Here is a 24,227-nt window from a genome sequence, read left to right as displayed (position 1 = left end):
GGGGCCAAACAAAATCACCTCTGTCTTCTCTTCATTAAGTCCCAGAAAGTTTAAGGCCATCCAGGACTTAATGTCCTCAAGACAAGACAGAAGTGATTTTAGAGAATAGTCGTCTTCTTTCCTGAGTGGCATATATAACTGGCTATCATCTGCGTAAAAGTGAAAGGAGATGCCATGCCTTCTTAAAATTGAGCCCAGAGGAAGTAGGTATAAGAAGAGCAGGGGCCCTAAAATTGAGCCCTGTGGAACCCCATATACCAAGGGAGTGGAGGAGGATTCAAAGCCAGCAAGGCTTACACGCATGGTTCTGTCAGCCAGATAGGACCTGAACCATCCAGGGCACTGCCACAAATGCCCACTTGGTGTTGTAATCGGGAAATTAAAATTCCATGGTCCACTGTATCGAAGGCGGCAGATAGGTCCAGCAAGACAAGAACCACATAATTACCAGAGTCGTTTGCCAGGAGGATGTCGTTGAAGACCCTTAGCAGAGCCGAATCTGTGCTATGCATAGCCTTGAATCCAGACTGGAAAACCTCCCGAATATTGTGCTCATCCAGGAAGAGTTTCAGCTGAGCATAAACTACTTTCTCCATGATCTTAGAGATAAAAGGCAACTTGGAGATCGGCCAAAAATTGGCCAGAACAGTTTGATCCAGGCCTGGTTTCTTAAGTAGTGGTTGCACTACAGCATGTTTAAAATTTATGGGGACAACCCCAAAACACAAGCTACTGTTTATGATGGCGAGAACCGACTGCCCTATACTCGGGAAAACCTCTTTAAAAAGAAGAGGAGGGACAGCATCACAAGGGGAACCCGACGGCTTAATATGCCTAACCACATCCTCTAGACCCGACAATGTCAGAGGCACAAACTTATCGAATGCCACCAGGCATGGGGCCGGAACAGAGGGGTCAAAGGCAGGAGCTGAGATGAGAGCCCTTATAGAAACAACCTTATTTCAATCCGAATAACAGCCCTCCACTGCCATCCTCTGACTCCTTCAAGAGCCAAGAGTATTTAATTATCAAAGGTACTGACAATGGAACAACTAAATTCTTACTTGCATGAGCATTACAGGCCTGTAAATACAATACACATAGAAACGTAGAAAATAGGTGCAGGAGTAGGCCATTCGGCCCTTCGAGCCTGCACCGCCATTCAATATGATAATGGCTGATCATCCAACTCAGTATCCTGTACCTGCCTTCCCTCCATACCCCCTGATCCCTTTAGCCACAGGGGCCACATCTAACTCCCTCTTAAATATAGCCAATGAACTGGCCTCAACTACCTTCTGTGGCAGAGAATTCCAGAGATTCACCACTCTGTGTGAAAAATGTTTTTCTCATCTCAGTCCTAAAAGATTTCCCCCTTATCCTTAAACTGTGACCCCTTGTTCTGGACTTCCCCAACATCGGGAACAATCTTCCTGCATCCAGCCTGTCCAACCCCTTAAGAATTTCGTAAGTTTCTATAAGATACCCCCTCAATCTTCTAAATTCTAGCGAGTACAAGCCGAGTCTATCCAGTCTTTCTTCATATGAAAGTCCTGACATCCCAGAAATCAGTCTGGTGAACCTTCTCTGTACTCTATGGCAAGAATGTATTTTCTCAGATTAGGAGACCAAAACTGTACGCAATACTCCAGCTGTGGTCTCACCAAGACCCTGTACAACTGCAATAGAACCTCCCTGCTCCTATACTCAAATCCTTTTGATATGAATGCTAACATACCATTCGCTTTCTTCACTGCCTGCTGCACCTGCATGCCTACTTTCAATGACTGGTGTACCATGACACCCAGGTCTCGTTGCATCTCCCCTTTTCCTAATCGGCCACCATTCAGATAACAGTATACTTTCCTGTTTTTGACACCAAAGTGGATAACCTCACATTTATCCACATTATACTGCATCTGCCATGCATTTGCCCACTCACCCAGCCTATCCAAGTCACCTTGCAGCCTCCTAGCATCCTCCTCACAGCTAACACTGCCCCCCAGCTTCGTGTCATCCGCAAACTCGGAGATGTGCATTCAATTCCCTCGTCCAAATCATTAATATATATCGTAAATAGCTGGGTTCCCAGCACTGAGCCTTGCGGTACCCCACTAGTCACAGCCTGCCATTGTGAAAAGGACCCGTTTACTCCTACTCTTTGCTTCCTGTCTGCCAGCCAGTTCTCTATCCACATCAATACTGAACCCCCAATACCGTGTGCTTTAAGTTTGTATACTAATCTCTTATGTGGGACCTTGTCGAAAGCCTTCTGAAAGTCCAGATATAACACATCCACTGGTTCTCCCTTATCCACTCTACTAGTTACATCCTCGAAAAATTCTATAAGATTCGTCAGACATGATTTACCTTTCATAAATCCATGCTAACTTTGCCCAATGATTTCACCACTTTCCAAATGTGCTGCTATCCCATCTTTAATAACTGACTCTAGCAGTTTCCTCACTACCGATGTTAGACTAACTGGTCTGTAATTCGTGTTCAAGAAGGAACTGCAGATGCTGGAAGATCGAAGGTACACAAAAATGCTGGAGAAACTCAGCGGGTGCAGCAGCATCTATGGAGCGAAGGAAATAGGCGACGTTTCGGGCCAAAACCCTTCTTCAGACTCCCCGTTTTCTCTCTCCCTCCCATTTTAAAAAGTGGGGTTACATTAGCTACCCTCCAATCGTCAGGAATTACTCCAGAATCTAAAGAGTTTTGAAAAATTATCACTAGTGCATCCACTATTTCTGCGGCTACTTCCTTAAGTACTCTGGGATGCAGCCTATCTGGCCCTGGGGATTTATTGGCCTTTAATCCATTCAATTTACCTAACACCACTTCCCGGCTAACCTGGATTTCACTCAGTTCCTCCATCACATTTGACCCCCGGTCCCCTGCTATTTCCGGCAGATTATTTATGTCTTCCTTAGTGAAGACAGAACCAAAGTAGTTATTCAATTGGTCTGCCATGTCCTTGTTCCCCATGATCAATTCACCTGTTTCTGACTGCAAGGGACCTACATTTGTTTTAACTAATCTTTTTCTCTTCACATATCTATAAAAGCTTTTGCAGTCAGTTTTTATGTTCCCTGCCAGTTTTCTTTCATAATCTATTTTCCCTTTCCTAATTAAGCCCTTTGTATTCCTCTGCTGGACTCTGAATGAATGAATGAATGAATGAATGAATGAATGAATGAATGAAAACTTTATTGTCATTCAGATATACACCTAGACACAGTGCACCTTGAACGAAATTTTGTTGCATTTGACTCTCCAATTCAGGTAAATAGTAAAAGTAAAAGTGCTAGGTGCGTCCATAAAAATGCCTCATGTGCATGGTTCTGTAAAATAAATATATATAAAAAGGTTTTAAAAAGTGTCGATATTTAAAAAGTTCTAGCCTCGGTTTTGTTGATTGTTCAGTAATCTTATGGCCTGGGGGATGAAGCTGTTGCAGAACCTGGTTGTCCTGCTCTTCATGCTGCGGTACCTCTTCCCAGAGTTAAGCAGTATAAACAGTCCAAATTGTGGGCGTGTGGGGGCTCTGGTAATGCCCTTAGCTCTAATCAGACAGCGCTTGTACCCCATGTCCATGATGGAAGGAAGAGAAGTCCCAATGATTTTTTCCGCTGTCCTCACCACTCTCTGAAGGCACTTCCAGTCCGTAGCTGTACAGCTGCCGCACCACGTAGAGATGCAGCTGGTCATGACCGACTCAATTGTGCTTCTGTAGAAAGTGGCGAGGATGGAAGGGTGGAGGTGTAAACTTCTCAACCTGCGGAGGAAGTACAACCGCTGCTGTGCCCGTTTTGCCAGAGGTGTAATGTTTGTGGACCAGTTTAAGGTGTCTGTTATATGCACCCCCAGGAACTTGATCCTTTTCACCTGCTCCACTGCTGAGTTGTTGATGCAAAGTGGAGTGTGACTGGGCTGAATTTTCCTTCTGAAATCGACGACAATCTCCTTGGTTTTGTTCACATTTAGGAGAAGGTTGTTCCTGCTGCACCAGCTCACCAGCTGTTACATAGAAACATAGAAAGTAGGTGCGAGAGTAGACCACCCGGTCCGTCGAGCCCGCACCGCCATTCGCTCATGGCTGAACACTAAACAGACACACTTACCCACAAACAGTAGACACAAGACACAGAACACAAGACACTACCCTCCCCTTTATACCGCTATCACCCCTCTCCACCCCAAGAACCGCGTGATCTCCTGGGGGAGGAAACTGTTCCACCAGTTTCTCCCAGTTCCCTGGTAGGCTGCTATTTCTGGCCAATTTGTATGCTTCATCTTTTGTTTTGATACTATCCCTGATTTCCCTTGTTATCTACGGATGCACTACCTTCCCTGATTTATTCTTTTGCCAAATTTGGGATGAACAATTGTTGTAGTTCATCCATGCAGTCTTTAAATGCCTTCCATTGCATATCCACCGTCAACCCTTTAAGAATCAATTGCCAGTCTATCTTGGCCAATTCCCGTCTCATACCCTCAAAGTTACCTTTCTTTAAGTTCAGGACCCTTGTTTCTGAATTAACAATGTCACTCTCCATCCTAATGAAGAACTCAACCATATTACGGTCACTCTTGCACAAGGGGCCACGCACAACAAGACTGCTAACTAATCCTTCCTCATTACTCAATACCCAATCTAGAATAGCCTGCTCTCTTGTTGGTTCCTCTACATGTTGGTTTAAAAAACTATCCCGCATACATTCCAAGAAATCCTCTTCCTCAGTACCCTTGCCAATTTGATTCACCCAATCTATATGTAGATTGAAGTCACCCATTATAACTGTTTTACCTTTGTTGCACGCATTTCTAATTTCCTGTTTGATGCCATCCCCAACTCCACTACTACTGTTAGGTGGCCTGTACACAACTCCCACTAGCGTTTTCTGCCCCTTAGTGTTTCGCAGCTCTAACCATATCAATTCCACATCCTCCAAGCTAATATCCTTCCTTTCTATTGCATTAATCTCCTCTCTAACCATCAACACTACCCCTCCCCCCCTCCTTTGCCTATCCCTCCTGAATATTGAATATCCCTGGATGTTCAGCTCCCAGCCTTGGTCACCCTGGAGCCATGTCTCCGTGATCCCAACTATATCATAGTCATTAATAGCTACCTGCACATTCAACTCATCCACCTTATTACGAATGCTCCTTGCATTGAGACACAAAGCCTTCAGGCTTGTTTTTCCAACACTCTTACCCCTTATACAATTGTGTTGAAAAGTGGCCCTTTTAGATTTTTGCCCTGGATTTGTCTGCCTGTCACTTTTACTTTTCACCTTGCTACCGATTGCTTCTACCCTAATTTTACACCCCTCTGTCTCTCCGCTCACACATTTAAGAAACCCTTTCCCTTTAACTCCATCCTCGACTATGCCATTTGACACCCCACCCCCCTTATTCAGTTTAAAACCACCCGTGTAGCAGTGGCAAACCTGCCTGCCAGAATGCTGGTCCCCCACCTGTTAAGATGCAATCCGTCCCTTTTGTACAGTTCCCCCTTACTCCAAAAGAGATCCCAGTGATCTAAGAACCTAAATCCCTGCCCCGTGCACCAGTTCCTTAGCCACACGTTCAGGTCCCGTATCTCCCTGTTCCTGCTCTCGCCAGCACGAGGAACTGGAAGCAAACCGGAGATAACAACCCTGGAGGTCCTGCTTTTCAGCATTTTCCCAAGCGTTCTAAAGTCACACTGCAGAATATTCATCCCCTTCTTTCCGACATCGTTTGTGCCGACATGCATAGAAACATAGAAAATAGGTGCAGGAGTAGGCCATTCGGCCCTTCGAGCCTGCACCGCCATTCAATATGATCATGGCTGATCATTCAACTCAGTATCCTGTACCTGCCTTCTCTCCATACCCCCTGATCCCTTTAGCCACAAGGGCCACATCTAACTCCCTCTTAAATATAGCCAATGAACTGGCCTCAACTACCTTCTGTGGCAGAGAATTCCAGAGATTCACCACTCTCTGTGTGCACTACCACTTCCGGCTGTTCACCTTCGCCCTTGAGGATTTTCTGCACTCTGTCCGTGACAACCTGAATCCTGGCACCAGGAAGGCAGCACACCATCCTCGAATCCCGTCTGTTGCCGCAGAAACCCCTGTCCGTACCTCTCACAATGGAGTCTCCCACTACAATGGCGTTGCCTGACGTTGACCTCTTTGGTTTTGGCTCAACAGTCCTATTTGCTTTGCAAGCCAGTCCGCCGCGTAGTGTAATAACGTCTTCTGTCCCGACAGCTTCTACGTGGGTGAACCTGTTCACAAGAGGTACAACACCCGGGGACGTTTGCATTCCATGCTTCCCTCCCTTTCTCACCGTCACCCACCTTCTCTTTTCCAGTACCTTAGGTGTAACAATCTTACTGTAGGACGTGTCGAGGAACGACTCAGTTTCTCGGACGAACCTGAGGTCATCCACCTGCTTCTCCAGTTCCCCAACACGGTCCACGGTTATTGACTCCACTGCCAGGTTGGTCATCGGCTTTCCCCTTCTAAAGTCGGCAATCGGTTCTTTAGTCCAGCTGACACATAAGTAATAAAAATAAGCAAAATTTCAATAAATCAACAACCAAAACCAGTGTAAAACGATTCCAAAGCCCTTAGTGCAACCAAAGACAGTCCACGGGTCATAAATGAGGTTAGTGTTATGCAGTGTTCAAGAGCCTGATGGTGATTGTAAGAAACTATTTTTGAATCTGGTGGTCCTGGTTTTCAGATTCCTTAATCTTCCCGATGGTGAGGGTGAAATGAGAAGTGGCTTGGGTGTTGAGTCTTATTGGATCAGATAATATTGTTCAGATAATATTGGCTAACTTTGAGGCAACCCCTCCTATAGATTCCTTCCATGGTGGAGAGGTCAGTGCTCTGTGATAGGCCGGGCAGTGTCTACTACTCTCTGTAATCTCCTTCCTTCCTGGGCGTTCAAGTTACCAAACCAGACTGGTGTAATCAGTCATTATGCTCTTTACTGTATACTTGTAGAAATTCAATAGAGCATTCGTTGACAAAATCGCTGAAATCTTCCAAGGCAGTAGAAGCATTGATGAGGTTTCTTTGTGATTGAACCAGTCCGGATCTTCAGAGATATGTTGGCCCACAATTCTGAAGTTATTGACTCCACCGCCAGGTGGGCCCTCGGCTTTCCTCTTCTAAAGTCGACAATCGGTTCTCTAGTCCAGCTGACATTAAGAGCAAGATTGTTCTAAGAGTACCGTTCAATCTGATTTTCAGTGTCCCTCCTACACTCTGACTCATTAGCCATTATTCATTCAACAACAGTGGTATTGTCAGCAAATTAACCAATGGCGTTGGAACTGTGGATACACAGTCATAGATACATAGGCAATAAGTGCCAGCACTGCCAAGCAAAGTGATCATGGCTGATCATCCACAATCAGTACCCCGTTCCTGCCTTCTCCCATATCCCTTGATTCCGCTAGACCCAAGAGCTCTATCTATCTCTTTTGAATGCATCCAGTGAACCGGCCTCCACTGCCTTCTGAGGCAGAGAATTCCATAAATTCTCCCCTTATTCTTAAACTGTGGCTCCTGGATCTGGGCTCCCCGAACATCTGGAACATGTTTCCTGCATCTAGCAATCCCGTAATAATTTTATATGTTTCTATAAGATGCCCTCTCATCCTTCTAAATTCCAGTGAATACAAGCCCAGTCGTTCCATTCTTTCATCATATGACAGTCCCGCCATCCCGGGAATTAACCTTGTGAATCTACTCTGCACTCCCTTAATAGCAAGAATGTCCTTCCTCAAATTAGGAAACCAAAACTACACACAATACTCAAGGTGTGGTCTTACCAGGGCCCTGAAATCGATAATAAGCTTGGAGGGAAATTATGTTGTTGTGTGCCAAGCACTAGTTAATTAACTGATGTATGTGTTCTTATTGTCGCGTGATTGCATCCTAATCTATTCCAGCAAGCCAAATTTGCGTCCATTTGACGTTTGCCCTGGATTCCTTGTGCTCTAACTTCCAGACTAGCCTGCCATGTGGGATCTTATCAAAGGCCTCACTAAAGTCCATGTCGGCAATGTATTCCATCCTGTTCTTTTCAAACCCAGGGTGAAAATGTTAAATTCTAGACATAGCTGTAAAGCGACAAGGAGGAAAGATTACAGGAGATTTACACTGCAATTTTTTTTAGATTAGTAGTTGCCTGGAACGTGCTGCCAGGGGAGGTGATAGAAACAGATGCGATAGCAACATTTAAGAGGCATTTTGTCAGACACGCTTAGAGGTGAAGAATAGCGGGATATAAGTCATAGTGCACATACTCCACCGGGTGGCGCCATACAATGGATGCCTCGCCAGCAGTCTGTCTCGTCGGGGGGGGGGGGATTTTTATCTCTTTCCCGCACAGGAATTGATAGGTTCTTGATTAGTAAGGGTGTCAAAGGTTACAAGGAGAAGGCAGGGGAAACGGTTTGAGAGCGAAAAATAGATCAGCCATGATTGAATGTTGGAGTAGACTCAATGGGCTGAATGGCCTATTTCTGCTCCAATGTCAAATGGTCTTATGGACATTTTACAGTTGTACAAGACGTCAGGCCGCATTTGGAGTATTGTATTTAGTTTTGGTCACCCTGCTATGGAAGGATGTCATTAACATGGAAAGAGTGCAGAGAAGATCTGCCAGGACTTTTGGGCCTGAGCTATAGACCGAGGTTAGGCAGGCTGGAACTTTATTTCTTGAAGACAGGAGGCTGAGGGGTAATCTTATAGAAGTGTATAAAATCATGAGGGGAATAAATAGGAAGAATGCATAGTCTTGTACCCAGAGTAAGGGAATCAAAATCCAGAGAATAGAGATTTCAGGTGAGATAGGGAAAGATTTAATAGACACCCTAGAGTGAACATTTTCCACACAGGGTGGTGGGTGTATGGAATGAGCTGTCGGAGGAGCTAGTTGAGCAGGTATTACCACATTTAAAGCACATTTAGACTGATATGTGGATAGAAAAGGTTTAGAGGGATGTTGGCCAAACGCAGGCAGAAGATACTTTCTTAGATGAGGCATCTTGGTCGGCATGACAAGTTGGGCCGAATTATTTGTTTCCCTGCTGTGTCACACATGACACCAACTGAAGCTCTTCATAGAGGCAATGCATTAACTGCCCTTTGGCTTTTGTTCTTGACAATAAATATAAGAAAAAAATCTTACCATTTCAATAACATTTAGAACAATCTTTTCAACAGGGTGAAGTGATAGCAATTGATAAGATTGCAAATAAAGTAAAGAAGATTAAACAGAATGCTGAGAACTTACAATTGAAATGTACAAAAGTGTTTTGTTATGATGGAACTAAAGCCCTTGCAAAAGAAGGCATTTGGCATGAGCAAGGTATGAATTCATGTGAGTAGCGTTGGAAAGTACTGGTCATGTGTTATAAAGCTGTTTCATTCTCCAGTCTGAAGAAGGGTTTCGGCCCGAAACGTTGCCTATTTCCTTCGCTCCATAGATGCTGCCTCACCCGCTGAGTTTCTCCAGAACTTTTGTCTACCTTCATTCTCCAGGATATGTTTTACAAGAGTTTGCTGCCAGAGACCCGGGTTTGATCCTGACCTGTACAGAGTTTGTAAGTTCTCCCTATGACCGGCTGCTTCCATTTCCTCCCATACTCCAAGGATGAGCGGGATCTTATAGAAACATATAAAATTATAAAAGGACTGGACAAGCTAGATGCAGGAAAAATGTTCCCAATGTTGGGCGAGTCCAGAACCAGGAGCCACAGTCTTAGAATAAAGGGGAGGCCATTTAAGACTGAGGTCAGAAAAAACTTTTTCACCCAGAGAGTTGTGAATTTATGGAATTCCCTGCCACAGAGGGCAGTGGAGGCCAAGTCACTGGATGGATTTAAGAGAGAGTTAGATAGAGCTCTAGAGGCTAGTGGAGTCAAAGGATATGGGGAGAAGGCAGGCACGGGTTATTGATAGGGGACGATCAGCCATGATCACAATGAATGGTGGTGTTGGCTCGAAGGGCCGAATGGCCTCCTCCTGCACCTATTTTCTATGTTTCTATGATGTACAGTTTTGTAGGTTAATTGGCTTTGGTAAAATTGTAAATTGTCCCTAGTGTGTAGGATAGTGTTGGTGTGTGAGGATCGCTGGTCGGCACGGATTTGGTGGGTCGAAGGCCTGTTACCGTGCTGGTTCTCTAAACTAAACGCTCAGAATATGACGAGCATTATTTAAACTTTAGAGAACTTCTAAGTATGTGGCCTGTATTTAGTTGTTAATTATATTAAATCGTTCTAAAATGTACTCCAAGATAAAGAGTAATGTGCAAGATGTGATAGTTAAAATAAAACCTTTTTCCAATATGATGACTTTACAAGAGAACTTAAAATGAGGAGGGACCTACTCTTGGAGAGGAAGTTTCTTTGAAAGCTGTTAACAAAATAAATCAAAAGACTCTCTAGCTAATCAAGAATCTGCTTTAAAAATTTTCATATGCTGGACATTTGAAGTATATTTGTGTTTTCTTTGGAGTATCTTAATTCAACTATAATTAGTTTTATTAAATTTAAGGAATGAATATTGAAAATTAGGAGTATATTTTGTTTTCATTTGGCAGAAGGGCCTCCATTCCCACCAGACAGTTTTGATCGGGTACTTCTGGATGCCCCTTGCAGTGGGTTAGGTCAGAGACCCAATATGGCCTGTGATTGGAGCTTAAAGGAAATCACTTCTTACCAGCCATTGCAGCGAATGTTGTTCAAAGTGGTCAGTGCTTCCGCATTATTTAACCTTAACTGTCCTGGCGTGTGTAATTTTAGCTCTTTTGTGTAATTGCTAAAATTTTATAGACATCCCTTTTGATATATTTTAGTGCAAAAACATGAACCATTTTATTTTACATATTGCCCTTGGGTCATGGGTTTAACTGAAAAATCCTCAGTTTTGAAAGATCAACTGTCAATATTTAGTAATTATAGTTTATTAAAACTAATAAGTTCATTGATGCTTTATAAAGCGTGATGAATTGAAGAGGGACCTTCCCTCTAGCTTAGTATCTATCTATCTATATACGTTTAATACTTTTAAAACTCTGTGTGTGTGTGTGTGCGCGTGGGTGTGTGTCAGTTTGCCTTTGAAACGTATTCCTTCGAAAACCAGATGCAAAAACGCAGAGATTTTTACATATTTCGGTAGGGATTTAACTTATGATTTCAGAAATGCACTCCTCTCTAAATTTGCTGAATTATTTCCCCAGATTTTGAATAAAATTGTTCACAAATCGCACTTTTAAAAAAATCACCACTTGCCAGCTCCTGGCGTCACAATGCCCACATGCCCACCGATCAAGGCCCACCTGCCTCATGGCACCGCCCCCGCCGCTGTAGATTAATGCAGCTGCTGTCAACGCGCATGCGCAGTTTTCCACGAGGTACGTTACTCCACCCTTCAAAAGGCGCAGAAAGATCGAGAAAGTTCTGCAGATCAAAGATTCAACAGCTCAGTTCCGCTATAGGATCTTTGTTCTGCAGATCTCGGGGTCACGCGCTGAACCTTCTCCTCACTGCCGGCGCAGCTCGTGAAGCCCCGCCCATTCCAGATGTGGGTTTCCAGAGAGTCAGAGGCCGCTTCTCATTGCCCACTCACTCGCCAGGCTCCCCTCCGCCCTCCCCCCCACCACCTCCTCTTCTCACCTCCTCCCCTCACCTTCCTCCCTCTCTCCCCTCTCCCTCTCCTCTCTATCAAAGATCCTATACCGCTACAGTATACCTGCTCTCTACCCGTCCCAGGGGATAATAATAATAATAATACATTTTATTTATGGGCGCCTTTCAAGAGTCTCAAGGACACCTTACAAAAATTGAGCATGTATAGGAAAAACATGTAAGGGGAATGAAATAAATAGTAGAGACATGACTAGTACACAAAGTAAAGACAGAATTCAATACAAAACACAGCATGAGGCAATTAATGCACAGATGAAAAGGGACGGGGACGTGGGGCTAAGGATAGGCAGAGGTGAAGAGATGGGTCTTGAGGCGGGACTGGAAGATGGGGAGGGACACGGAATTGCGGATCAGTTGGGGGAGGGAGTTCCAGAGCCTGGGAGCTGCCCTGGAGAAGGCTCTGTCCCCAAAACTGCGGAGGTTGGACTTGTGGATGGAGAGGAGACCGGCTGATGTGGATCTGAGGGACCGTGAGGGTTGGTAGGGGGAGAGGAGGTCAATGAGATATGTGGGGGCCAGATGGTGGAGGGCTTTGTAGGTGAGGACCAGGATTTTGTAGGTGATCCGGTGGGAGACGGGAAGCCAGTGAAGTTTTTTGAGGACTGGAGTGATGTGATGCCAGGATTTGGTGTGGGTGATGAGTCGGGCGGCTGCGTTCTGGACCAGTTGGAGTCGGTTGATGTAGGTGGAGCTGATGCCAAGGAGAAGTGAGTTGCAATAGTCCAGTCGGGAGGAGATGAAGGCATGGATGAGTCTTTCAGCAGCAGGCGGTGTGAGAGAGGGTCTGAGTTTGGCGATGTTGCGGAGATGAAAGAAGGAGGTTTTAATGACATGGCGGATGTGAGGCTCAAGGGAGAGGGTGGAATCAAAGATCACGCCAAGGTTGCGGGCCTGGGGAGATGGGGAGACAGTGGTGCCGTCGATGGTGAGAGTGGGGTTATTGATTTTGCTAAGTGTGGCTTTGGAGCCTATGAGGAGAAATTCTGTCTTATCGCTGTTGAGTTTGAGGAAATTATGTTGCATCCAGGTTTTTATTGCTGACAAACAGGAGTTGATATGGGAGAGGGGGGGGTTGTGGGGGGATTTGGTGCCAAGGTAAATCTGGGTGTCATCAGCGTAACAGTGGAAGTCCAGATTGAAGTGGCGGAGTATCTGACCAAGGGGGAGGATGTAGATGATGAAGAGGAGGGGGCCGAGTACGGAGCCTTGGGGAACGCCTTGAGTGACTGCGGCTGTAGCAGAGGTGTGGTTGTGGAGAGAGATGAAGTGGGATCTGTTGGAAAGGTAGGAACGGAGCCAGCTGAGTGCAGAGCCTTCAATGCCGAGGTCCTTGAGTCTGGTGAGCAGGATGTTATGGTTCACTGTATCGAAGGCTGCGCTCAGGTCGAGGAGGATGAGGATGTTGAGGGAACCAGTGTCAGCAGAGGTGAGGAGGTCGTTGAGGACCTCCGAGGCCCGATTGTCTGTCCCCCCCCCCCCCCCCCCCCCCGGCCCCGTCACGATCGGCTGGTCCCCCCGCTGCTTTTCACCGTCCTCAGATCGCTCCGTGCCTCGCTCGGGCTGCCGCCCCTCTCCTCTCTCTCCCCTCTCTCTCTCTCTCTCTCTCTCTCTCTCTCTCTCTCTCTCTCCCCCCCGCTCTCTCTCTCCTCTCTCTCTCTCTCTCCCCTCTCTCTCGCTCTCCCCACACTCTCTCCTTCCCTCTCTCTCCCTCCCCCCTCTCTCTCCTCTTCTCTCTCTCCCCACACTCTCTCTCCTTCCCCCTCTCTCTTTCCCTCCCCCCTCTCTCTCTCCCTCCCCCCTCTCTCTCCCCCCTCTCCCCTCTCTCTCTCTCCCACCCTCCCTCTCTCCCTCTCTCTCCCCCTCTCTCTCTCCCTCTCTCCCTCTCTCCCCCTCTCTCTCTCACTCCCCCCCTCTCTCTCTCCCCCCCTCTTCCTCTCGCCCCCCTCTCTCCCTCCCCCCTCTCTCTCTCTCTCTCTCTCTCCCCCCACTCTCTTTCTCTCCCTCCCGCCCTCTTCCCCCTCTCCTCTCTCTCCCTCCCCACCTCTCTCTTTTTCTCACTCCCCCTCTCTCTCCCCATCTCGCTCCCCTTCTCTCCCTCCCTCTCTCTTCCCCCCCCTCTCTCTCTCCCCCCCTCTTTCTCTCTTCCTCCCCTCCCTCCCCCCCTTCCTCTCCCCAACCTCCTGCCCTCCCCCACCCTCCTTCCCCTAAACCCCCTTCCCCCCTCCACACCCTCCCCTACCCCCTTTCCTCCACCCCCTACCCCCTTCCCTCCACCTTCGCCCTCCCTTCCCCCCACCTCTCCCCCTCCCTTCCCACCCACTCTCTTCCCTTCCCCCCCCCTCTCAGCCCCCCTTTCCCCCTCTCCACCCATCTCTCGCTCCCCTCCCCCCTCACCCACCCTCCCTCTCCTCCCCTCCACCCCCCCCGCTCTCTCTGTCTCTTGCCCTTCTGTCTCTGCCTCTCTCTCTGTCTCTCCCCATTCTCACTCTGCCCTCACTGTCTACACCCCCCCCCCCCCCTCTAGACGCGCCTGCGAGTTGGGGGCTGTGTCAGTGGATAGGGCGGTTATGGGGTAAAAGAAGCAAATTAATAATATTAATATAATATCAAGGGGGGTAGATAGTGTGTGTGTGAGGGTGGTTAGTGTGTGTGACGCCGCATGCCGCCCCACACCCCCACCCCCCTCCCGCAAACGCGTGTTGGGGGAACAGACCCAACGGGTCTGCACTTGGTCTGGTTTACTATAAAAGTTATTGACCGTCCAGTTCTGGACTTAACAGTTAATTCAGCTAGGTTCAATGAAACTACTCACACTACCAAGTTAAGTCAATAGCACTTCAGATCCTTATACATGAAACCTAAAGCTGACTCTCTAGTGCAGTTCTTGAAGAGTTCTGCTGTTATCTGTTTCTTTTGGAATATCAATCAGTTTAGTTTTATTGATATCCTGACCAATCTTTGTTCCTAAATAATATAATTTATGGAAAAAAATAGTCCTTTTCAGTTTGTTGTTCTGAGGAGCATTTTGTGCGAAAACTGATTTGTAATTTCTATATTACCACATTGACTACACTTAAAGTATTTCACTGGGTTTGGCAAGCTTTGTGATGTGGTGAAAGATATCATTTAAATACAAATCATCCACAGATATTATCTGAACTGTGAATTTCCATTAGTTACATTTTGCACACTGGAAACTATTTTGTTTTTATTTTATATTTGGCTTTGTTTTCCAACTGAACTATGTCCTCAGGCAGTCAATTTGCTAAAGCCTGGAGGTGTTTTGGTCTACAGCACCTGTACAATAACATTGGCAGAAAATGAAGAACAAGTTGCTTGGGCACTCAGTACTTTTCCTTGCTTACAACTGCATCAACAGGTAATCACAGTATTTAGATAATTTGTTGAATTCAACTTAAGAAATAATAGTTTCTCATATATTTATCATAAATAATAGTTGCAGAAAACAATTTGATGTAAAAATATGGTTTGTGCGCCGGTTTTATTTATAGATTACTGCATTGTTATAATTTATGAATTGGTTGACTTCCTTGCAGGTGGAATTTAAAGGTAAGATTTTTCAGGAGGATGTGTTAAAAGAGGAGGATGATGGTGGGATTATAATTCAATTCTCTTCGTGGTTTTACATAATTAATGGGCAAAGTGAGTTGTAAAGTCTGACTGCAGGTAACTGTTAGTATTATCTGAACTAATTGGATAGCATGCAAAATACAGTTTTCCACTGTATAGGGTGATTTCACTAAAGGTCACTGGAGCATAAATCCCCACACGTGACCGAAAATTTTAACTGGGTTAAAGTATTAAAAGTTAAAAATCCGTCAGTAAAATTGCAAAATCGCCCATGGTTCTCGGGTGGGTTTTAACATGCAAAATGAAAACGCTTCTGAAGCTCCATTTACCATTTAAATAATCGTAAACTATCAATGCGTTTGGAAATCAATTTTACTCAGATGCAAGCTAAGGAATCGGATAATTCTCAGCTGTTGGACAAAATCAGGAGATTTTATTATTTGCCAGAATATATTTCCCAACAGCTGAGAATTATCCCATTCCTTAGCTTGCATCTGAGTAAAATTGATTTCCAAACGCATTGAGAGTTTACGATTATTTAAATGGTAAATGGAGCTTCAGAAGCGTTTTCATTTTGCATGTTAAAACCCACCCGAGAACCATGGGCGATTTTGCAATTTTACTGACGGATTTCTAACTTTTAATACTTTTCATCTAACAAATGAATAAAGATAACAAAGTCAATAATGCCACTTTTGATGAAATGCAGCGAGCAAACGCGATAATTCCCGATATTTTGGATCTTTAAATCTCCACGAGAAATGTCCGTAATCAACTTCCGCCTTTTTGGCCCCTTCAGCTCCCTCTTGTATTTACCTTAGTTTCTATCTTTTTTTTGAACTGTAAATTTAGGTCGCTGTTCCTCACGGTCACCCCGACTGGCTCACTTAATTGCAGCTCCAAAACTGGCTGTTTTCGATGTTTTTAACGGGTGTGAAAGTGCGTGTTTTCCCATTCACTAACATGTACTGGAAGTGACGCTTGTCCCCCAGTTAAAATTTCCGGTCACGTGAGTGGGGATTTACGCTCCAGTGACCAATCGTGAAATCACCCTATAGACCACCCTTGTTATAATGGACCATAGTGGGGTCCCAATAACAAAAGTGTTATTGCCGATTGTTCACTATAACCAAGTAAGGGATTCACTCCAACACCTCGGTGTCACTCCAAGAAATAAGTTGTTTGCAAATACAAAGTTCTTTTTAACACCTAAAAATGTTTTTTTGTTACTGCAAGCTAAAAATACTAAAGGCTGTTACGTTGTGTAGTGGAGTATCATTGCACAAGTGCCGAAGCAATAGCTTGTCAATTTCAGTGACCTCCTGCTGTGTAACTAGCAGCCAGTGCTCTTAAAGAGACTGTGGGAGCACTCCCATCAGCTATAACCGAAATTGAGAGTAGTCTGTACCTCCATACATGTGTCAATAATAAACCTAAACCTTTATGGTAAAGTAACCTAAATCTTCATCCCACTTGTTATTTGGGTTTGAGTGGAGTGGGGAAGATACTGAAGTCGTTTGCCTATGCAACAAAGCATTTCCTTTTTATTATGATCCACGTGTAGAGGCTAATATTGACAGATGAGAGTTGGGTCTGGTTAAAATGAGATACTTGAAAAGACAACAGATTCACTTGCGCTGATTGGCTTGGCATGATTCTATCTTTCCTGATTTGCTTATTATTCACTATTCCAAGTTTGAAGCTTGAACAGGTTATCCTGATACTTGTGTGAGTTCTACTATTCAGTAAGATTGTGGCTGATCAAAGTTATCAGTAGCTGTAGAGAGAAATGCTTGGTATTGCCTGCTGACGTGTGTTCCCCCTACCAGTATGAAAGCATTGTGCCCAAGGACAGACTTTTGAAATCCAGTCATTGATTTTGTATCCAATTGTAGACATTTGCTATATGGTATAGTGCACGTGCATTGTCATGTAAATCTATTTAACTTTTTTTTCTGTTTCATTTATTTTATTCATGAACTCTAATGCACATTCCAAACAACCACCTATTTAAAAACATTCCATGATCCCGTAGGAGCCATATTTTGCGATGGCTTACCTTAAGATACACAATGGCTTTTTTCCCCACTAACTTGTCAGACGTTACTTGGTAGCCACTAGCAATATGTGTTTATTTTTATCTGAAGATGGATAAGTGGATGTGGGTGGCCGTTTGGCTATTTTCCAATTGGATTCTTGTCCATTCAGCGACGGCATATAGTGCAACACTGACTTCTTTCCAGAGCTCAAGGCACCAGGGGAATCTTCAGCCCAGGTGTTAACAGATGGCCTCCACTACCAGTGATCCAGGCAGCACCTTCAGTCAATGCAACAGACTGAGTGGCAGGAGGCAGTCCGTGTTTTGTGATGTCTCTTCATTAGTATAAGTTTAGTTGATTGGCACGTGCACAAAGGTACAGTAAAAAAGCGTTTTTATTGCCCGCCAACCAGTCAGCGGAAAGATTATACATCATTACAATCGAGCCATCCACAGTGTACAGATAGATGATAATGGGAATAATATTAGTAAATGCAGAATTTGAAAAGATTTGACTTGCAGTTTAAGCAATCAATATATACTGTCACAAAGAACTGAATGTTATCTCAGGCATGAACCATACACTGGACGTGCAGAGGCACTTTTAAACCAGTTCCCAAGTCTACAGAAAACTGCAGCTTCCTCTGGCTTTTGTAATCTCTAGTCCCTGAAAGCTAGTCCCTCACTGGCCTTCTCTTTCGAGGAAGAGCGGTTTTTGTTTAGAGGTTTTGGGGCCTTGCCAGCGTGGCAACTATTGGGGGATTGTGTTGGGAACACAAGTAGAACTGTGGACCAGCAGCATAGCCCAGTCATGATTGTTTCAGGAATATGGTGGCAAATGTCTTCCTTATTCTGCACTAGCTAAACAGATATCAAGGCCCATGGACTTGTCGGGTTACAGAAAATAAATATTTCATATTTCACTTCAGCATAATGTTTTGAATTATTAATGTGTTATAAGACAAATAAATATTAGTCGATCATCGGGCTCCTCACTTTTTTCACCATTTAATTAGATTGTGACTGATCTTTTTACCTTGGCTTACCTTCCAGTTACTTTCCCAGAATCCCCTAATATCCCCTAAATGTATGTAATGCTTTAAAAAATAAATTGTTTTCTTTACTTCCATTGTGTTACTTCTCAAAGTCTGTGGATGTCAGTGGCATTTAAACACTTATCAGAAGTTGCTTTCAGAATTGAATTCAGCAAGACTAGGAGTAGTTGGTTAGATTGTCAGAGGTGCCTCAAAGATGAAGCTTCCTATTTGCCCTACTGGAAGCTTGGACACTGCTCCGACCACATTGCTAGATTGGGATTCTTTGGGCCAGATAGATGGATATATAAGGTTGGATACATTATTCCAGTAAAATGTTTTAATTGTATATTGATAAAGAATACATGGGTATCTCATCTATTCTGTTTAAAATTAAATTTTAATGCCTACCAGATCATGTTTTGACCTGATTTTGTAATATATTTGTTATTGCAAAACAGATTGTGCTTGACATTTATATTCAATTTCAAAAACTACATGCGTTTTCTCAAATTGTTTGGTTTCTTCATATGTTTGACATTTATCCTGCTTAATTAGAAGAGTACTTTAGGGGATGTTAAAGGATTACATTTGGTGGGATTGTTTTCAATGCACATCTATTCCTACAGGAGCCTCACCTGGGTGACGAAGGCATGATGGGTGTTGGACTTTCAGAAAATCAATTGAAATTGCTGCAGAGATTTAATCCATCTAGTATAATTGTAAAGGACACCATTGTTTCTTCGGCAGATCTGGATTTCGGTCAGACGACTCATTTAATTAACTTGGCCAATAAGGACACAATAGGCTTTTTTATCGCAAAATTTATTAAGGTGCAAGATGCTCAACAGTTGTAGAGATGAGTAACTCAGCAGGTCAAGAAGTATTTCTGGATAGCATGGCCAGGCAACGATTCAGTTAAATTGGTTTTGAGGATTGTTGGAGACGGGAGAAGGGGTTGTCGTTGGGCAGAGGACAACTCACTGGAGAAAATTTAATTATTTGGAGGAATGTTGGAGAAGGGGTACTCACCAGCAGCAAGGACTCCTTGCCAGAGAAAAGCTGAAGGAAGGTCCCGACCCAAAATGTCACCTATCCATGCTATCCAGTGATGCTTCCTGACCCGCTGAGTTACTCCAGCGCAGTGTGTCTTTTCATGCCTAACAGTTTACTGGAATAAAATACACAAGTGCACCCGAAATAAAAAGAAAATATTTAAAGGGGAGATTATTTTGTAATAATGCAAACTAATTATTAATGTTTTGGGTGTGTTCATTGTAATAATTCATTTTCCCCATATGTTTTTTTATAAACTGATTAACTAAAGTTCAACTGACAGCATCGTCAGAGCATTATTCCTATGACAGGTAACCAAAGGCATAGTTGCTATGGTAGCAATAGATTATGCCAGCTGTTCCATGAGATCGTATACCACGTGCTGACAAAGGTCATTAGAGGCTTTTGTATTTGATTTAGAATCCAGATTACACCATTTGCTTTAAACCTCTTTCTCCGATTTTTATGTTTTGTACTTGAGAACAAATGTTTATCATGCAGTTCGCATGAAATTTAATATTGAATAAGTGCGAGGTACATATGTCCTTTTTTTGTTTATGTTTAAAGATAACATTAATATTTTAGTAATATTTTGAAAGTGAAAAGGGTACACTTTAGATTTTCACTTTACGCTCACCTTAAATCTTGGATTTAAATGTCTTATATAATACTTTTCTCTGGAAGGACTAAATAACCTGTGATAATAGATACCTCCCTACACTTTCTTCAGACACACAGTCTCAGAGGCATCATTCATCAAATCTCCACTGTTTATACATGCACCTACCTCTTGCTCAACCTCTTGCTTGTTGCCAGTCTACCTCTTCTTCCCAACCAAATTCACTCAGCTATTTTGCAATCAAACTGCTTTCTGCCTAGTCTAATCACTAAAAGGACCATGACTCTTGTGTTTCTCGAACTGGATCTGTATTTTTGTTTCTTTAGATTGGTTAGGTATATTCTCTTTGCCAATAGATCATATCTCTGCCATTTCTAAGTTCACAACTACAACCTCCTCCTCCACCACCACCAATTCCCAAAGCTTCAGACATAAGTTACTGGCAACTAGCTCGTCTTTGTAAAGCAAAACTGTCAATGCTAGAATCTGATTAGAAATGCTGGAAAGAACTCGGTGTCAAGCCTGTTCTGAGGAAAGGTGGCCATCTATCCACCGTTTTTTGGTGCTTGCCAAGCCTAAATGTTACCCGGCTTCTCTTTCCACAGATGCTGCTTGACTGGCTGAGTTTTTTTCAGCATTTCTGTTTCAGCTCACCTTTTCCAATGATCCAAAGACATAATTTCTATGCTGGCTCCTGATGACATTTCTGATTATGTTTATACTATTCCTTTTCTTACTCCATTTCTACTCTCCTGAACACAACAACAGATGTTTTTATCCATTTACAGTGCCTTAATGTTGTTTATTCATTCTTTATCTCTCCAGTATTTCAGGCTTTAGCCATGTGACATCAAACTGCTATTTTTACACCAGCACCCGCTATTTGTCACTCCATTCTTCTGCTAAAAAGCTGTACAGCCTAGAGGCCGCACCAAACGTCAACTACCCATTTACGTTAATCAATCTTTAAATTCTCCCCACATTCTCATTTACCCCTCACCTACACACACGGGGTAATTGGCATTGCCCAATTAACCAGCCAATCTGCACACCTTTGGGGTGTGGGAGGTAGACCATGTGGTCATGGAGAAGGTGCAAACTCCTCAAAAACAGCACCTAAGGTCATGATTGAACCTAAGTCTCTGGCGTGGTGAGGCAGCCATTTCACTAGCTGCACCACTGTGCTGCCTTATTTAGTTTTAAGATTTGGATACTTTCTGTAGTGTGGATAAATAAAATTGGAAAAGACATGCAAGAACAGATAAAAAATAATGTATGTAAAGATCAGTCATACTGTGAAGACAGTGTTGATTATGATTTAGTAATCATAATTAATTAACATTTTCAGTGTTTTAAGATGCAGCCTAATTTCTAGATTTTATTTTATTTTAGATCTTGTTTCCAAATTCCAGAATTGAATGGGGGGGAATTGGCATTAGCCAAGTATATGACGTCATAAGAAATAGAAATGGTAGTAGCCACTAGGGCATTTACAGCCTATCCATCATTCAATAAGATCATGGCTGAACCAAAGTTTCATCCATTTTCTCACCCGATCACAAACCTGAAAGTCCTGGGTGTCCAAAAGTCGAACGTCCTCAGCTTTGAATTTATTTAACTGAGCATTCACAGTCCCAATATAGCATTCACAGTCCCAATATAACAAATTCAGAAGTTTTACAAATCCAGTGTATATAGGAATGTCATTTCAATGTCATCTAAATGACTGAAAGGGCTCCTAGTTCTGGATGCTCCACAAAGAGGAAACAGACCCGTCAGCCCTTCGGTGCAGTTTATATATCTCAGTGAGAATGTTTCTCATTCTTCTTAACTTTTGAGTAAAGGCCAAACTTCCTAAATATTTCTCCATAAGACAGTTCTCTTTCCAGCAATCATACAAAATATATATAACACAATTATTCAAAAGCTAGTGTGTAAACCAATATTGAACAGTATTCTCTGCCACAGAAGGCAGAGGAGGCCAATTCACTGGATGTTTTCAAGAGAGATATAGCTCTTTGGGCTAACTGAATCAAGGGATATGGGGAGAAAGCAGGAACGAGGTACTGATTTTGGATGATCATATTAAATGGCGGTGCTAGCTCGAAGGGCCAAATAGCCTACATCTGCACCTATTTTCTATGTATTCTAAAATTCTGTATAATCTCAGGATGACGTCCTTATTTTTGTACATCAGCTCCCTTGCAAGAAAAAAACACCAATGTACCATTAAATGTACCTGCAGTTTTAGTTTGTGTCTCGTGAACCAGTGCATCACAATCTCTTCTAGTGTTACTCCATGCCTAAAAAATGCTGCGTTTCCATTCTTTGCAACTTAACATTTTCTCATCGTCTAATCAGTTACTTGGTCTATGACATTTTTCAGATTCTTCGTATTTTCTTTATGTCTTACTTTCCTGGCAACCTTTGTATCTTTAACAAATTTGAATCTTTTCATTGCCATTTATATAAATGATGAACTTATCAATCCTGATTTAAATGCCTCTTTTTCTTTCTGGATTGGTGCGTTATTTAATGCTTTTGGCACTATGTGCTCCTCTTCATTCCAGTCTCCTTGTCACTACTGCTTTTCCCCTTTACAGTAAGTTTTATATGTTTTGAGCATTTCCATTACCAGGTTTGTTCACTTAATGGAAAAACCACACCTCAGGAAGTTGGATCTGCAAGTGGTAAAAAAATCAGTCAAAATCTACCCGTTGTTTCAGTCTGACCTCAAACAATATCCACAATGCCCTGTTGGTCACGGAGTTCTGAATGCTTTTCACTTGCACGTCCAGCTGAGGGAGCTCCGTTATTGTCCATCAACTAGACCATTAATCAAACGTTCCTTTCAAATCAATCAAAGTAGTGAAGAAAGCTTGATACACTAGTATTTAAGACATTCTGAAACAAATCTACTTAAGACATTCTGAAACAAATCTACATGCATTTGAAGCTTGCTGAACTTTAATTTTTTTATATATATATATATATTAGAACACATGCATATGAACCAAAAAAGAATACTTTTGATCAAAAAATTAAAGTTCATTGTTTCTTTTAAAATTGTACATTTACACAGAATTGACCAACGTATTCTAGTCAGTACAACAAACGCAAAGTTCCATGTAATTTTAATATAGTTGGAAGGTTTTATACAACAAGCATTCAGTCATATGTGTTGTATGGCAGTAAATACACTTTATGCCATTTTAAAGTGCAGGAGCTGTTCAATGTGAATGACATATTAGAACAATGTATAATATCCCAAAACTTTAATTGTTTTGCAATTAACTTTGAGGTGGTTACCCCAATATAAGAATTACTGTTACGTTTCATTTGAATGTAGGTTTCAGTTGGACACGCAATTTCTCAGCAACATGTTGGCTGCTTTATTGTAAATTGCAAATAGTCTCATCACCTTGTTCTTTTATTTACATTTATCCATTTTGATATTTGTGCAGTAACTGAATATTACTACAAGTGTTAAGTTTAAATATAGTAAACAATGTGGATTTACTTTGTCAATCTACTGACTTCAATTCCATCAATGTGTGAAAATAATTGGTTTCGTCCTCTGGAGAAAAGAGAAGAGGATAATCACTGAGCTGGTCCTTGAACTTCATTTACTGCCTCTTAGTGGTTATTTAGCGAGAATTAGGTCTGGCTGCCTTTGGTTATAGATGCTGCTTCCCGGAGAAAAGTGAGGGGAGGGTGAAAAATTTATCAGAAAACAAATAAAAAATTCAAATTGGGCATGATAATTCTACACAAGTTGCAGGACCATAAATTGGCAGTTTTTAATTTACATTTTCTTATCATTCACACATTCAACATTAGCTTTTCACACTTCAGATTTTTTTTATTATTTGACCGGAATGACATTATGGTGAAGAGCTTCGAGCACCATTTCAGTGGCTGGTTAGTTATGTTACCCTGTAATTCCATTTGATGGTCTTTAAAATCATCCTAAATGAGAACATTATCAAATCACTTTTTCTCTACTATTGCAGTATCATAACATGCCATTTATATTGTAAATGATGATGTTTTCTCTCTCACGTCTTGTAGTTAAGATCCACATTGTTGATTATACAGTTTGATGGTGTACTAACATGTGATCACCGTGGAATAAATTTAACAGCTCAAGTACAT

The 24,227-nt window shown here is 42.9% G+C and overlaps 1 protein-coding gene and 1 long non-coding RNA gene across 6 annotated transcripts in view; both read left to right on the top strand.

Annotated features, from left to right (window-relative positions):
• nsun6 (NOP2/Sun RNA methyltransferase 6) overlaps positions 1-24,224 on the top strand; it is a 56,087-nt gene extending 31,863 nt beyond the window's left edge. For 4 of the 5 annotated variants that reach the window (XM_033015358.1, XM_033015346.1, XM_033015339.1 and 1 more), the window contains 4 exons: positions 9,246-9,390; positions 10,627-10,775; positions 14,988-15,113; positions 19,027-24,224. In XM_033015358.1, coding sequence (XP_032871249.1) covers positions 9,246-9,390; positions 10,627-10,775; positions 14,988-15,113; positions 19,027-19,254 — 648 coding nt within the window. In that variant the 3' untranslated portion in view covers positions 19,255-24,224. Of the gene's footprint in view, positions 1-9,245; positions 9,391-10,626; positions 10,776-14,987; positions 15,114-17,568; positions 18,976-19,026 lie in introns of those variants that run through there. The other variant, XM_033015362.1, reaches the window with a different exon arrangement.
• On the top strand, positions 3,105-4,376 carry LOC116968602. The gene is made up of 3 exons (XR_004410483.1): positions 3,105-3,145; positions 3,790-3,792; positions 4,247-4,376. It is a non-coding gene; the product is annotated as an uncharacterized LOC116968602 (long non-coding RNA).
• Positions 24,225-24,227: the final 3 nt, after the last annotated feature.

The sequence above is a fragment of the Amblyraja radiata genome, chromosome 2, assembly GCF_010909765.2.
Source record: "Amblyraja radiata isolate CabotCenter1 chromosome 2, sAmbRad1.1.pri, whole genome shotgun sequence".
Classification (NCBI taxonomy): domain Eukaryota; kingdom Metazoa; phylum Chordata; class Chondrichthyes; order Rajiformes; family Rajidae; genus Amblyraja; species Amblyraja radiata.
This window is presented reverse-complemented; position numbering and strand designations above follow the sequence as displayed.